Genomic DNA, 12016 nt, shown 5'->3' with positions numbered 1-12016 from the left:
TTGGCATCCCAAGATCACAGATTTCTAAGCACACCAATTTCAAATAAGAGAGACAAAAACTCAAAGTTACAGAAAAGGAATTTGTTTTACATCTCTTTGGTTTCAAGGGGGAAAATAATTTCTTCCAAAGTGAGTACACAGCTGTTGTAATTTCCAAGAGTATATTTTCCATAAGAAACACAGCTGGAGTCCTTTTACCTGGTATATCACCACAAATAAGAATATTTCTAGGATCCAGTCTTGAGTTGCCTATTCATGAACATCAAGGAGCAGAAACTACCTCCTTGAAAACTGGACTTGTTTTATTTTTTTAATAAACTTATTTATTTATTTTTGGCTGCATTGGGTCTTCCTTGCTGTGTGTGGCTGGGCTTTCTCTAGTTGTGGCGAGCGGGGGCTACTCTTCTTTGAGGTACGTGGGCTTCTCACTGCGGTGGCTTTTCTTGTAGAGCACGGACTCTAGGCACGCGGGCTTCAGTAGTTGTGGCTCTAGGGCTCTAGAGCGCAGGCTCAGTAGTTGTGGCGCATGGGCTCCTCAGCATGTGGGATCTTCCCCCACCAGGGCTCGAACCTGGGTTCCCTGAATTGGCAGGCGGATTCTTAACCACTGCGCCACCAGGGAAGCCCTGGACTTGTTTTAGACAACAAAGTGAACTACAGAATGTGAGTCAGAAAAGCTCTGAGCAAAAATAAATTTTTAATATGCTAACGCACCATGGTTTGGGCACGGGCCAGCAATCTGAACTGTATTTTCAAATGAGGTTCTGCCCTGTGTCATCCAGACTCTCATCCTGGTGGAAGTAGCAAGTCCAGGCTGGAGCCACAGACCACTTTTTTTTCATGTAAAAGGACTGCCCAGAGCGCACTGAACTAGGCACGGCCCATGTCATATCAGATATTCTCCTTTTTGGGAAAAAAGCTTTAAGCATTTGCAAAACATCTCAATTTGCCCCATATTTTTTACTATCCAGCAAATTTATTTCCCCCACTTGTTGCGGAGGAAAACACAACAATAGGCCTTAGGTCTGTAACATTTTACCATCACTGTGTATTTGCAAAAGCTAGAATTCATTTGTATTGCCCAATAAGGACATTATTTTACATGGCCTTTGGTCTACAACAGAAAATGGACATAACAATGAAAATATTTCTTGATAGAGCACTTTCTGGACATTACTCCTCCCCAAAACGATCATAAAAACCACCACCAAGGAAAACAAAGGATTCCCATGTTTTAAAGCAAAAGCTATTCATATTCAGGCACCATATACATCAAATATGGGCAAGATCACCTAAAATGTGTTTAAAACGCCAAGCTTTGCCTCTGTGAGGTTAGTGAGCCCATGTTTCTCCAATGTTAAATTTACAAACTGTATTTGTTAAACTGTATTTCATACTTTAAATACCAAGTCTGTACCTTACACTGCTTCCATGGATGATTTACTCGAGACATATGGGGTCACAGTCTAAGCCTTTTACTCGACTAAGTTTAAATCATGCTTCTCAACAAGATTCTGTACACATTAAAGCAGCACATGGCAGCCCTAAACGCCCCCAGAAGAGCCCTTCTCCTGTCCACTCCATAAAATGAGAGTTTCCTCCGGAAAGGAAGGGGCTGGATTCACACGTTGCATCAGGCATGCTAATTAAGCAAAAGTGCTCCAAAACTTTTTCTGTTTCGATTCATGGCAAACTTTCCTGAATTTGTTTTATTAAAACAGATATCTTCATCCAACAGACACACTCAAAAATCAAAGCTAATTTCAGCAGCAAACCGGGGGGGGGGGGGGCGGGGGGCGGCGGGAGATGAGAAGTTGACAGCAAGGTATAAATTTCCCCCAATCCTCGTTCTTCCGGTCAATCTGCACCTATGGGATCGGTTCAGCATTTAATTCGATGTCAAGGCAACACTGGCCCACCAACCAAGCAACTAAGAGCTGCACGGACGGGTCTGGTCCGGTGCCCGAGAGGCATCTGGTGAGGATGGCTGGACAGCCAGACAATGAAAGGCTCCCCGGGGGCCACTAGTTCAGCCCGGGGTAGGGGTTGGGGGCGGAGGGAAGGCGAAGGCAGACGAGCGAGCTCCTTCTCGCCCGAAGCCACGGTCAGCGGCCGACACCCCCCCCCCCAAAGGGCGCCTGGCGGCCTAGCCTCGGCCTTCGGGTCCCCGGCCACAGCCGGAGAGAGCCCCAGGAAAGCCGATTTCTCTCGGAAAGAGAGGAAACTTCCTGGTTCAGGCATTATGGGTAGGGGGCTAGCGCCCTCCCCCACCACCACAGGTATCCGCGGGGAGTCTAGCGCTGAGGGAAAGGAAGCGGCCCCTGCCTGCGCCTCTGCCTGGGGGTGGGGGTCACCGAGTCGCGACCCCCGAGCGCAGCCACCCCCTAACTCGAGGCTTCCCACCATGGGGGAACCGGGCTCTCGACTCCCCAGGACGCGAGTCGGGGTCCCAGGGGTTTCAAACTTCCCCAGCGGGCGCGGCCTGGCATCGGCACAGAGGAGTTGCCGCGGGAGCCGCTAGCCGGCGAGGTTCCGGGACGGGGAGGCGGGCAGAGGCAGGGGACGCTGAGGAGCAGGAGGGAAGCTCGTGCACGAAGGAGAAGGGGGCGGAGGGGGCGCCGGGTGGGGGGGCGGCGCCGAGGACCCGGCTCCCGGGAACTCGCGGGCTGCGCACCCAGGCCGGGGACGCCGACGAGGCCGGAGCCGCCGACGAGGCCGGCGCAGCTCACCTTCCTGTGCTTCTCCTTGTAGGGCAGCGCCAACCACGGCATGTCCCGCACGAAGTCCTGCCACTGACGCTGGTCCTGGTCCGAGGACACGAAGACAATCTCCAGGCGGCGCCGCGACTCGGGTTCCGCCGCCGCCCCGGCCCCCGGCCCCGGGCCGGCCCCAGCCCCTGGCCCGGCCGCCGCGTCTCCCCGCAGGCGGCCGTAGAAGGCGGCCAGGCTGGCGCTGAGCTGCGCGCAGGGGGCGCTCAGGCTACAGCCGAAGTAGAGCCCGAGCAGCGAGATGCCGCGGGCAGCCAACGAGTGCACGTCCACCTCCTCGCCGCCGCCCGTCACCAGCTTCTCTCCCAACAGCTCCTCCAGGAAACCCGACATCCTGGCCCACCGCTGCCCGGGCACGCGGGCACCCGGGCAGGCAGGCGGCGGCGACCGCGCTCCCTCGGTCCGCGCGGCTGGCAGAGGCGGCAGCAGCGGCGGCGGCGGCGGCGGGCACTGGGGAAAAGAAAGCCCCGCCCGTGGGGCCCGCCCACGCCACGCCCCCTTTGTAGCAGTGCTAGCCGCCTAGGCACTGGCTGCTGCAGAGGGCGTAGGGGGCGCGGGCTCCCGCCGCGTGGCCGAAGTGCTCGGGAGACAACCCTGGCGGAGGACTTCCCATCTTCACACAATGTTACCTTCATCACGCTAGGTCTTGCTCGGCACTTACTTCTCTGTGTGTATGTTTCATGTTCTCTACTATAAGAGGACTGGAGGACGCCACCTCTTTTATTTCTTGTGTAGCTTCTGATCTAGTGCTAGGCACATGGGAGGGAATCCATAAGTACTTGTGGGTTGATCGCAGGTCTCACTGTGGGATTTCAGTCCCCAGGTCGCCGCGGCCATTTCCTCACCAGCGATTGGCTCTCTTCCATCTCCACAATATAGGGACCAGATGCCACGGCATCTCTAAATCGAAGCTGGCTGCTTTCCTGAACCGGTTCCGTGGCTTCTATTAAGTCTGTTGATAGTTGAGAAAAATTCTAGGGATTATTTTTTTCCCCCAGCTGGCAAGACGCTACCCTACGGTTAGAACCTGGATTAAACAGGTGGTCTGTGGCAAGTCTTCCGGCCTCGCCACCCCGAAACACACACAGTCGAAAAAATAAAATGTACACCATGCCCACCCGCAACAGAGGAACAACAGTGTGTCCGCTCAGCTACCAACAGCCCAGTGAAAGGATGGGACGCCCCTCTCACAGCCCTCCACAAGGCTTTTGCAAGTTATTTCTTGGACATCTACCGCCATCTAGTGGAAACGTTGAAAAAGAAAACGAGATACTGGCAGCCAAGCAGAATGTCTATATTTTATAGCGGCTTTCCACACATGCAAACACACACACACAAATCATAGCCTGCTTTACAAGAGTTCATTTAAACCTCAGAATATAACTGCAAGCTTTGGGCACAAACACAAATCTTCACGCTTAAGGTTCCCAATTTTCTGGGATAGAACATGGAATTGTACTCGTTTTCGGTTCAGTGAAATGTTACCACATAAAGCGGTGAAAGAGGTGGAGGTGGAGGCGGGCGCCACGAGTGGACTGGCAATCTCTTGAAACGATATCTACTTTCTCAGCATCCACCTAACACTGCTGCTCATTTCACAAGTAGGATCTTTGGACTGAGGATTGCCTTTAGGCAGGCAAGAGACCTATGATAAAGGCGAATTCCAAGCTCATTTTTAGTGTCATGCCAAAATTCTGTGCGACTGCAGGGACAGTATTATTATCCAACACATGGAAAGCATCGCTTTTTAGTGAAAACATGTAAAAGCTATTAACATAGCAGACATTAAGTTGTTAGATATCTTTTAAAATACTGAAAGTGGGTTAAAGTGTTTTATTTTCTCATCCAAATCATATTTGAAACACCCGTGGGTGGGTTACATCAGGCCCCATCCAAAGCATGTGAGACAGATAGATTCCTACACCCTGACGTTTTCAAGTGAACACTGAAGATATGGAAGGGGACCATAAACATCCTATGGGAGACGAGGGACAAAGTATTTGGTGTGGAGGGAGGTGAGGAGGGAATTAGGGGGGATTGCAAATTGGGGAAATAGTGAAGTCATTATTAGAGTACTTAACTTTGGTATACTATACGCAAGTCTGTATAAAGAGGTGGTATGTTCAGCATTTTCCTTTTATTATTTGACAGGAAAGCACTTTCTACTGGAGTGTGTCCAAACCAGCATCTGGCACCTGGGAAAGTGAGAGTTTGAACATACTGCACATGAAATATAAATAAAATTTAGAGAATTGTTGGTGCAGCAGGCCTTGGTTAGATGCCAAATACTGCAGCTGCCTTTTAAAGGGGTGTGGAAAGAGGGGATTTGCAATGGAAATGATTCCAAAATCATAGTTCTAGTGGGTATTTGTTACAAGAAGAAGCCTGAGGAGACTCACTGGGTTTCCTGTAAAGAATAGCCAACATCCTTTGGCTTATGGAAAGCACTCTCTCTGAGTACACGGTTCAAGAGACCCACTTAAAGAAAATGTCCCAACTGGTATTTAGCTAGTTAGGTTACATGAATTGACCTGCTATTCTGCAAATTATTATTGTTTTAAAATATGTGTTAGGGACCCACAACATACCTGACATTTATAGCACTTACACATTAGAGTTTTTCTTTGGGGAAACTGCATTCTAAGGCACATGATGTCATACAAAACATGCACAGAACAAATACATATTTGTCACCTTTAAGAGTCATAAATCACATTCCTTGGTCTTCAGTTATAGTAGCATAAGGGCACAAAGATGTATGTGTACAGATAGTTATTGATACACTGGTGAAATCAGAAAAAGACTGGAAAACTGGAAAGAGCCTAACTATGTATCAATGAGGAGGATTAAAGGATGGCACATTCATCATTTGGGATACAATCTAGTCATTGAAAGGAATTAAGGAGATGTACACTGTATCAGCACAGAGCTCTGTGTCTGTGCTCTCCAGAGAAAGAGAACCAATACAGAGAGAGATTTGCTATAAGGAATTGGTTCACATGATTATGGAGACTGAGAAGTCCCAAGGTCTGCAGTCAGCAAGCTGGAGACTCAGATAACTGATGGTATAGTTAGTTCCAGTCTGAGTCCAAAGACTGGAAAATCAGGGGAACTGATGGTGTAAGTTCTAGTCTGTATTGAGTCCAAAGGCAGGGGAAGACCTATGTCCCAGCTCTAAGACAGGCAGAGAGAGTGAATTCTCCCTTACTTTTTATTCTGTCCAGGCCTTCAACTGATTGGATGAGGCCCACCCACATTGGGAAGGCAACCTGCTTTACTCTGTCTACTGTTTTACATGTTAATCTCATCCAGAAACACCCTCACAGACACACCCAGAATAATGTTTAACCAAATATCTGGATACTCGGGACTTCCCTGGTGGCACAGTGGTTAAGACTCCATGTTCCCAATGCAGGGGGCATGGGTTCGATCCCTGGTCAGGGAACTAGATCCTGCCTGCATACCATAACTAAGAGTTCACGTGCCGCAACTAGGAGTTCGCATGCCACAACGAAGGAGCCCGTATGTCACAACTAAGGAGCCAGGTGAGCCGCAACTAAGGACCCTGAAAGCGACAACTAAGGAGCCTGCCTGCCACAACTAAGAGCTGGCACAACCAAATAAATAAATAAATATTTTAAAAAGTATCTGGGTACTCTGCACCCCAGTCAATTTGACACACAAAATTAAACATCACGTGTCTACCCCTTGTCAATTTGGCACCCATATGCATCTCCTTAAACCACACTTACTCTCCAAATAAAGACAATAACAAGATCATAATCCTGCCTAAAATGATACAAGTATCATGTATACAAGCAAAAATGCACTGACTCCATCCCCATAAGAGACGGTAAAGTCGTTGAGGATGTTCACTCACCTTGATATCCCGTAACTTAAGTACGATGATGTAAAATTAACAATACTTAAATACTACAATATAAAGTCAATACATTTTATGTTACATTATAAGGAAATAAGAGATAAAAGGAACAAAGATGTTTGCCAAATACAAACACACACACATATATTCATAACAAGGAAGAAATACTCATGACAATATAGCCCTCATTTCTATAACTGATCATGTGATCATAGCTGGTATTTATAACCACCTTCTTCTACTATCTTTTTTTTATGCCTTTTTATGCCTTTATACCTAGGACTAGGTTATTGTAGTATTCCTTTGACCTTAATCACAGGGTATGATAACTAAGAGATGCCCTAAGGGGTCTCCCATATTGCAGATACGCTCTTCCTTACCTTCACTGTTGACCAGTGGTCCAATTTCCCCTTGGTGGTCAGGATCAATCATTCCACCCAACAGAGTAACTCCCTTCTTCGCCTGTTAACTCAGAGGCATGAGATGTCCAAAGTGGCCAGGTGGCAGTCTTAACTTCCTGTGCAATGGAATCACTGTTGTTTCTCCTGGTGGAGGCACTCCTCCATTTGGAACTAAGACCTGTAGGCCAGCAGAGCATGACGTTGTGGGAACAAGAAGCAAACGTTTTGCTAGTGGGTCACTAGGGGTAATAGTGATCGGTGCCCCTCCCATTTCCACCTCCCGATTCCTGGCTCCGTGACCCTAGCTATGGGAGAAACAGCACCTTATACTGGATGCTAATTCACAGCACACAGAGTCTTCTGGAGAACCTTGCCCAGGCCCTGCAAAGTGCTGCCACCTAACTAGTGCTGTAAACCGAATGTTCAAAAGGCCATTCTACTGTTCCACCAAACCAGCTGCTTCAGAGTGGTGAGGAACATGGTAACCAGTGAATTCCATGAGCCTGTAACTTACTTGTGCCTTCAGGGCCTGCTTGGGCCCAATCGCATATATTCCACATCCATCTGATGATGAAGTGTCCCTGTGCACACCCAACCTTATGGCTTGGTGGGGCAGATAACACCCAGTTCATGACGGACAGCTCAGGTAGCGTGGTAACTGATGCGTGGTGGCCCAAGTGTTCAGCCTCTATGAAGATCCAGTAGCAGGCCACGTACTGTTTCTCCAAAGGTGAGTAGTTATCCACAGAGAATGGCAGGCCTCACCTACAGGGGCTGCCGAAGTCTCCAAATAGCATCCCTATCTGCCTGTGACCTACCTCAAGCACCATCGGATCTGATGGGTCATATGGCCCAAGGGACAGGGCAGTTTGTACAGCAGCCTGGAACTTCTGCAGAGTCTTCTCATGGTCGGGGACCCCCTCAAAACCAACAACTTTTGTGGTCACTCAGTAAACAGGCCAGAGTAACACACCCAAATGAGGAATATACTGGGCACACTGTGGCCTAGTCAAGTTGACACATAAAATTAACCATCTCTTGCACTGATATGAAATATCTCTAAGATGTAACACAAGAGAAAGTAAGGTGCAGAATAGGTAGGAAAGACTAAGCTACCACTTGTAAATTTTTTATTTTTATTTTTATTTTTTTGCGGTACGTGGGCCTCTCACTGTTGTGGCCTCTCCTGTTGCAGAGCACAGGCTCCGGACGCACAGGCTCAGCGGCCATGGCTCACGGGCCCAGCCGCTCCGCGGCATGTGGGATCCTCCCGGACTGGGGTACGAACCCGTGTCCCCTGCATTGGCAGGCGTACTCTCAACCATTGCACCACCAGGGAAGCCCCACTTGTAAATTTTTAAGTGGAGAAAAAAACATATATATGTATACACAAATATAATGCTTATGTATGGAGGAAACATATCTGGAAAGACACTTAAGAAATAGTAACAGGTGACTTCCCTGGTGGTCCAGTGGTTCAGACTCTGCGCTTCCAATGCCGGGGGCACGGGTTCGATCCCTGGTGGCGAACTAAGATCCCACATACCGCGCAGTGCAGCCCAAAAAAAAAAAAAAATAGGAAAAAGAAATAGTAACAGGTTGCTTAGGGAAGGGAATTGAAGAACTGGGAATAAATGTGAGAAAAATATGGAAGGTATTATCTAGTCCAAAAAGAAAGTACTTTTTGCATTTTCAAGTAAGAACTTATTCAAGGATAAGATGCTATAAATGGAGAAAAATATTTAAAGTACATCAGGACGTCTCAGAATAAAAGAGACAGAATGTCTCACATACACAAATTCAAATGCCATTAAAACAAAGCTGTTAAAAAAAAACAAAACAAAGCTGTTAGCACAAAATGAACACTTTGATTATAAAAGTTTTCCAAGTCCACTTAGTTCAAGAAATAATTGAGTCAACAAAATATGAATCAAAATTGATTCAAACAAAAAATGTATTCCATTTAATTGGGAGTTCCCTGTAAAAGGATTTTACCTGTAGATTAATGCCCTAGTACAGTTTTTGCATCTGTTTTATCGTTTCCTTTTTTAAAAGCTGGGCTTTGGTGGCAGATCCACTGATAAGGGAAATTGCTGGATAGAGAGGTAAGTGAAACAAAATATGGAGTGAGATTTGACAAAGATCAAGATGAGGGAAGGGAGAGAGGGGCATTGCCCTCACTGGTTACAGCAGAAGTGTGCTGCTTCTCTTTCTGGGACCAACTTGATATGTAACCTCGGGAATTCACCATCATAGTTCTTTCTATATTTCATTTTATCCCTCAGCAAAGCAGGAGTCCGGTCTCTAGTTTTTGAAGCCTCTTAACTCTTTTCTGAGTCAGAAGTGTGAGGTGCTAGAAAAACATGATGCATATTCCTACTTGCCTCCAATACTTTTCAGAGCAGATCTCAGGATCACAACTTGTCATCAATGTGACCCTACTGCAGATCTAGCCAGAGTGTATGATTCATTGCCTGAGTCTGAAGTAGGTCCTAAACATCCACCGGACTGCCAGACTATAGGTCAAATCTCCAATATAGCTTTTCATAAGCAAAGTCAAAGCAACAGCAGAAGAGATAGTAAGCAAATCTGGATTGCTGGGTCTGGGTGAGTAAATAAAACCTCCAAACAGTTATGCTGTGGAAGAAATCTGCTCTAGAACATTAAGACCACCCATCAGAATCAGAGTCTAAGCATCTGTCACTGGAAACAGTACAGGATACCTCTGTTGTCACCATGGCTATCATAGGTCAAAGGTAAAAAGAATTAAGAAATAATAATAATAAATATTTTGTAACAATTTACACTTGACTGAGGACAAGGCACAAATCAAAGAAATGACACTGAGTCCAAAAGTCCAAACTCACCTCCCAAACACTAAAGACCACACATTATTGCAAATGATTCTGAGCCACCACTTTCAGATCCAAAAGAGATTATCAAAAGCAGAGATCTGAGAGACTTCGCTGGCGGTCCAGTGGTTAAGACTCCATGTTTCCACTGCAGGGGCACGGGTTCGATCGCTGGTTGGGGAAATAAGATCCCGCATGCCGCATGGCGTGGCATGGCATGGCCAAAAATTTTTTTAAAAGAAAAACATGTTTAAATGGTTAAAATAGCACATTAAAAAAAGAAAGCAGACAACCAGGAATGGAAATATTCGAGGAAGCACTAAACTTGGGCGGAAGCATATGTGTCTTCCTGGGCACAAGTTGTAGAAGCAGCACACCAAGTTTAGGCTTTATCCTGGCACAGAGAAGAATTCTGAGCAGGGCACATGATCACGCTTCAGTGCTGAAAGACCATTCTGTGGATGGTTTGAAGAAGAGCAAGATAGGAGGCATGCAGACCAATTAAGAGTCTATTAACTGAGGGCTTCCCCGGTGGTGCAGTGGTCAAGAATCTGCCTGCCAATGCAGAGGACACAGGTTCAAGTCCTGGTCCGGGAAGATCCCACATGCCGTGGAGCAACTAAGCCCGTGCACCACAACTACTGAGCCTGCACTCTAAAGCCCGTGAGCCACAACTACTGAGCCCACGTGCCACAACTACTGAAGCCCGCGCGCCTAGAGCCCGTACTCTGCAACAGGAGAAGCCACCGCAATGAGAAGCCCACTCACCGCAACTAGAGAAAGCCCGCGCATAGCAACAAAGACCCGACACAGCCAAAAATAAATAAAATAAGTAAATTAAAAAAAAAAAGCTTTAAATACAAAGTCACTTGTCCAGTACCCACCACGCATGGTGACTCAGTCGGCTACCCAGAGTACCTATGTGGCCAGACCTCCTGCCAGCGACGGGACTATTCAGACTACTCACTGTTACCAAATTCACAGCCAACTCAGATCCACATGGGACACACTGCACTTCTCAACTTGGACCTCCTCATTCTATCCCACTCCTGCTATTTCTTTTATTTCTGCACTCCTGACATGCTGAGAGAACTAGAGGCCAGCCAGGCTCTCCCAGACACCTGGGGCGAGAGACGATCAGGCTCTCCTCCAGTTCAGCACCTCCCCATCTGTGCCCTGACCTGGAGTCCTTCAAGTGATGGGTCATCAACTCAGAGTGTTCTGACTTCCTACGACCCTGCCTGTGAATCTCATTCATCCTGAAGTGTCTCCTTTCTGACCCACTGAGATATCGCCCCACCTCTGTATCCTTGCGGCCAGAACAGACAACCTGTAACGTGAGAGCAGCTGGACTTTTAGTGAAGCTGTGGCCAGATAAAGTCCCTAGGGTGCTGGCAAAGATTCAGGCCAGGGAAACAGACATGAGAAACCACTTCTCACTTTCGGAATATGCTTGAAGAGGTTCAAGTTTTCCATCAGGTGAAACGCATTCCACCTATGGAAGGAGATGGGTGGGGGAAGAGAGATACCAGATCAGTGTATCTGTGCCTCCACCTGTGACTCGGGCCATTATGTTCCATAAAAGGCTCCCTCCCTCACTCACCATGGTTACAGTGGATCTCGCCCCACATGCTGAGTTGGCTCGTACCTGAAATCTGAGGCAGACCCTTCATTTAGGGATTAATTATTGCTCTCTAACTAGTCCCAGGGATTAATTGTTTAGATCATTCCTTGCTTTCCAAGGCCACCTTGCCTGGGACTTGCCTAGGGCCCTGTCCCAACTTCTCTCAGATCCAGCTTCAGCTCTTAAGACCTCAGCATGAATCAGAGCCCTGGGCCCCTCACTCATCTGGAAGGAATGGGTGGTTGGCAGGGTGTGTTGAGTTAGAGGTGCCTACAGGAAATGTCTGGTTCTTGTGTTGATGAGAAGGGTCGAAGCTGGAGATGAAGATTTGGGAGTCATTCCTGCATTAGAGGTGGTAGTAGAAGCTACGAGTGCGGATGAGTTGCTCAGGTAGAGTGAGCTGCATGAGAAAATAAACGATGAAGCCCTGAGAGGACCAACAGGAAAAGTTCAGGCAGCGGTGCCTGCGCCGAAGACGGAGAAACTGG

The 12016-nt window shown here is 47.6% G+C and overlaps 1 protein-coding gene across 3 annotated transcripts in view; it reads right to left on the bottom strand.

The window, feature by feature from the left end:
* NXN (nucleoredoxin) overlaps positions 1-3211 on the bottom strand; it is a 141992-nt gene extending 138781 nt beyond the window's left edge. Inside the window, exon 1 of one of the 3 annotated variants that reach the window (XM_027130548.1) lies at positions 2730-3211. In XM_027130548.1, the coding sequence (XP_026986349.1) occupies positions 2730-3101 (372 nt within the window). In that variant the 5' untranslated portion in view covers positions 3102-3211. The remainder of the gene's footprint in view (positions 1-2729) is intronic. The other 2 variants (XM_027130547.1, XM_027130549.1) reach the window with 2 other exon arrangements.
* Between the last annotated feature and the right edge of the window lie 8805 nt (positions 3212-12016).

The sequence above is a fragment of the Aethalodelphis obliquidens genome, unplaced genomic scaffold (assembly GCF_003676395.1).
Source record: "Aethalodelphis obliquidens isolate GAN/ISIS:26980383/991018 unplaced genomic scaffold, ASM367639v1 scaffold38, whole genome shotgun sequence".
Classification (NCBI taxonomy): domain Eukaryota; kingdom Metazoa; phylum Chordata; class Mammalia; order Artiodactyla; family Delphinidae; genus Aethalodelphis; species Aethalodelphis obliquidens.
Note: the sequence above shows the minus strand (reverse complement) of the source record. Positions and strands in the feature narration are given on the sequence as shown.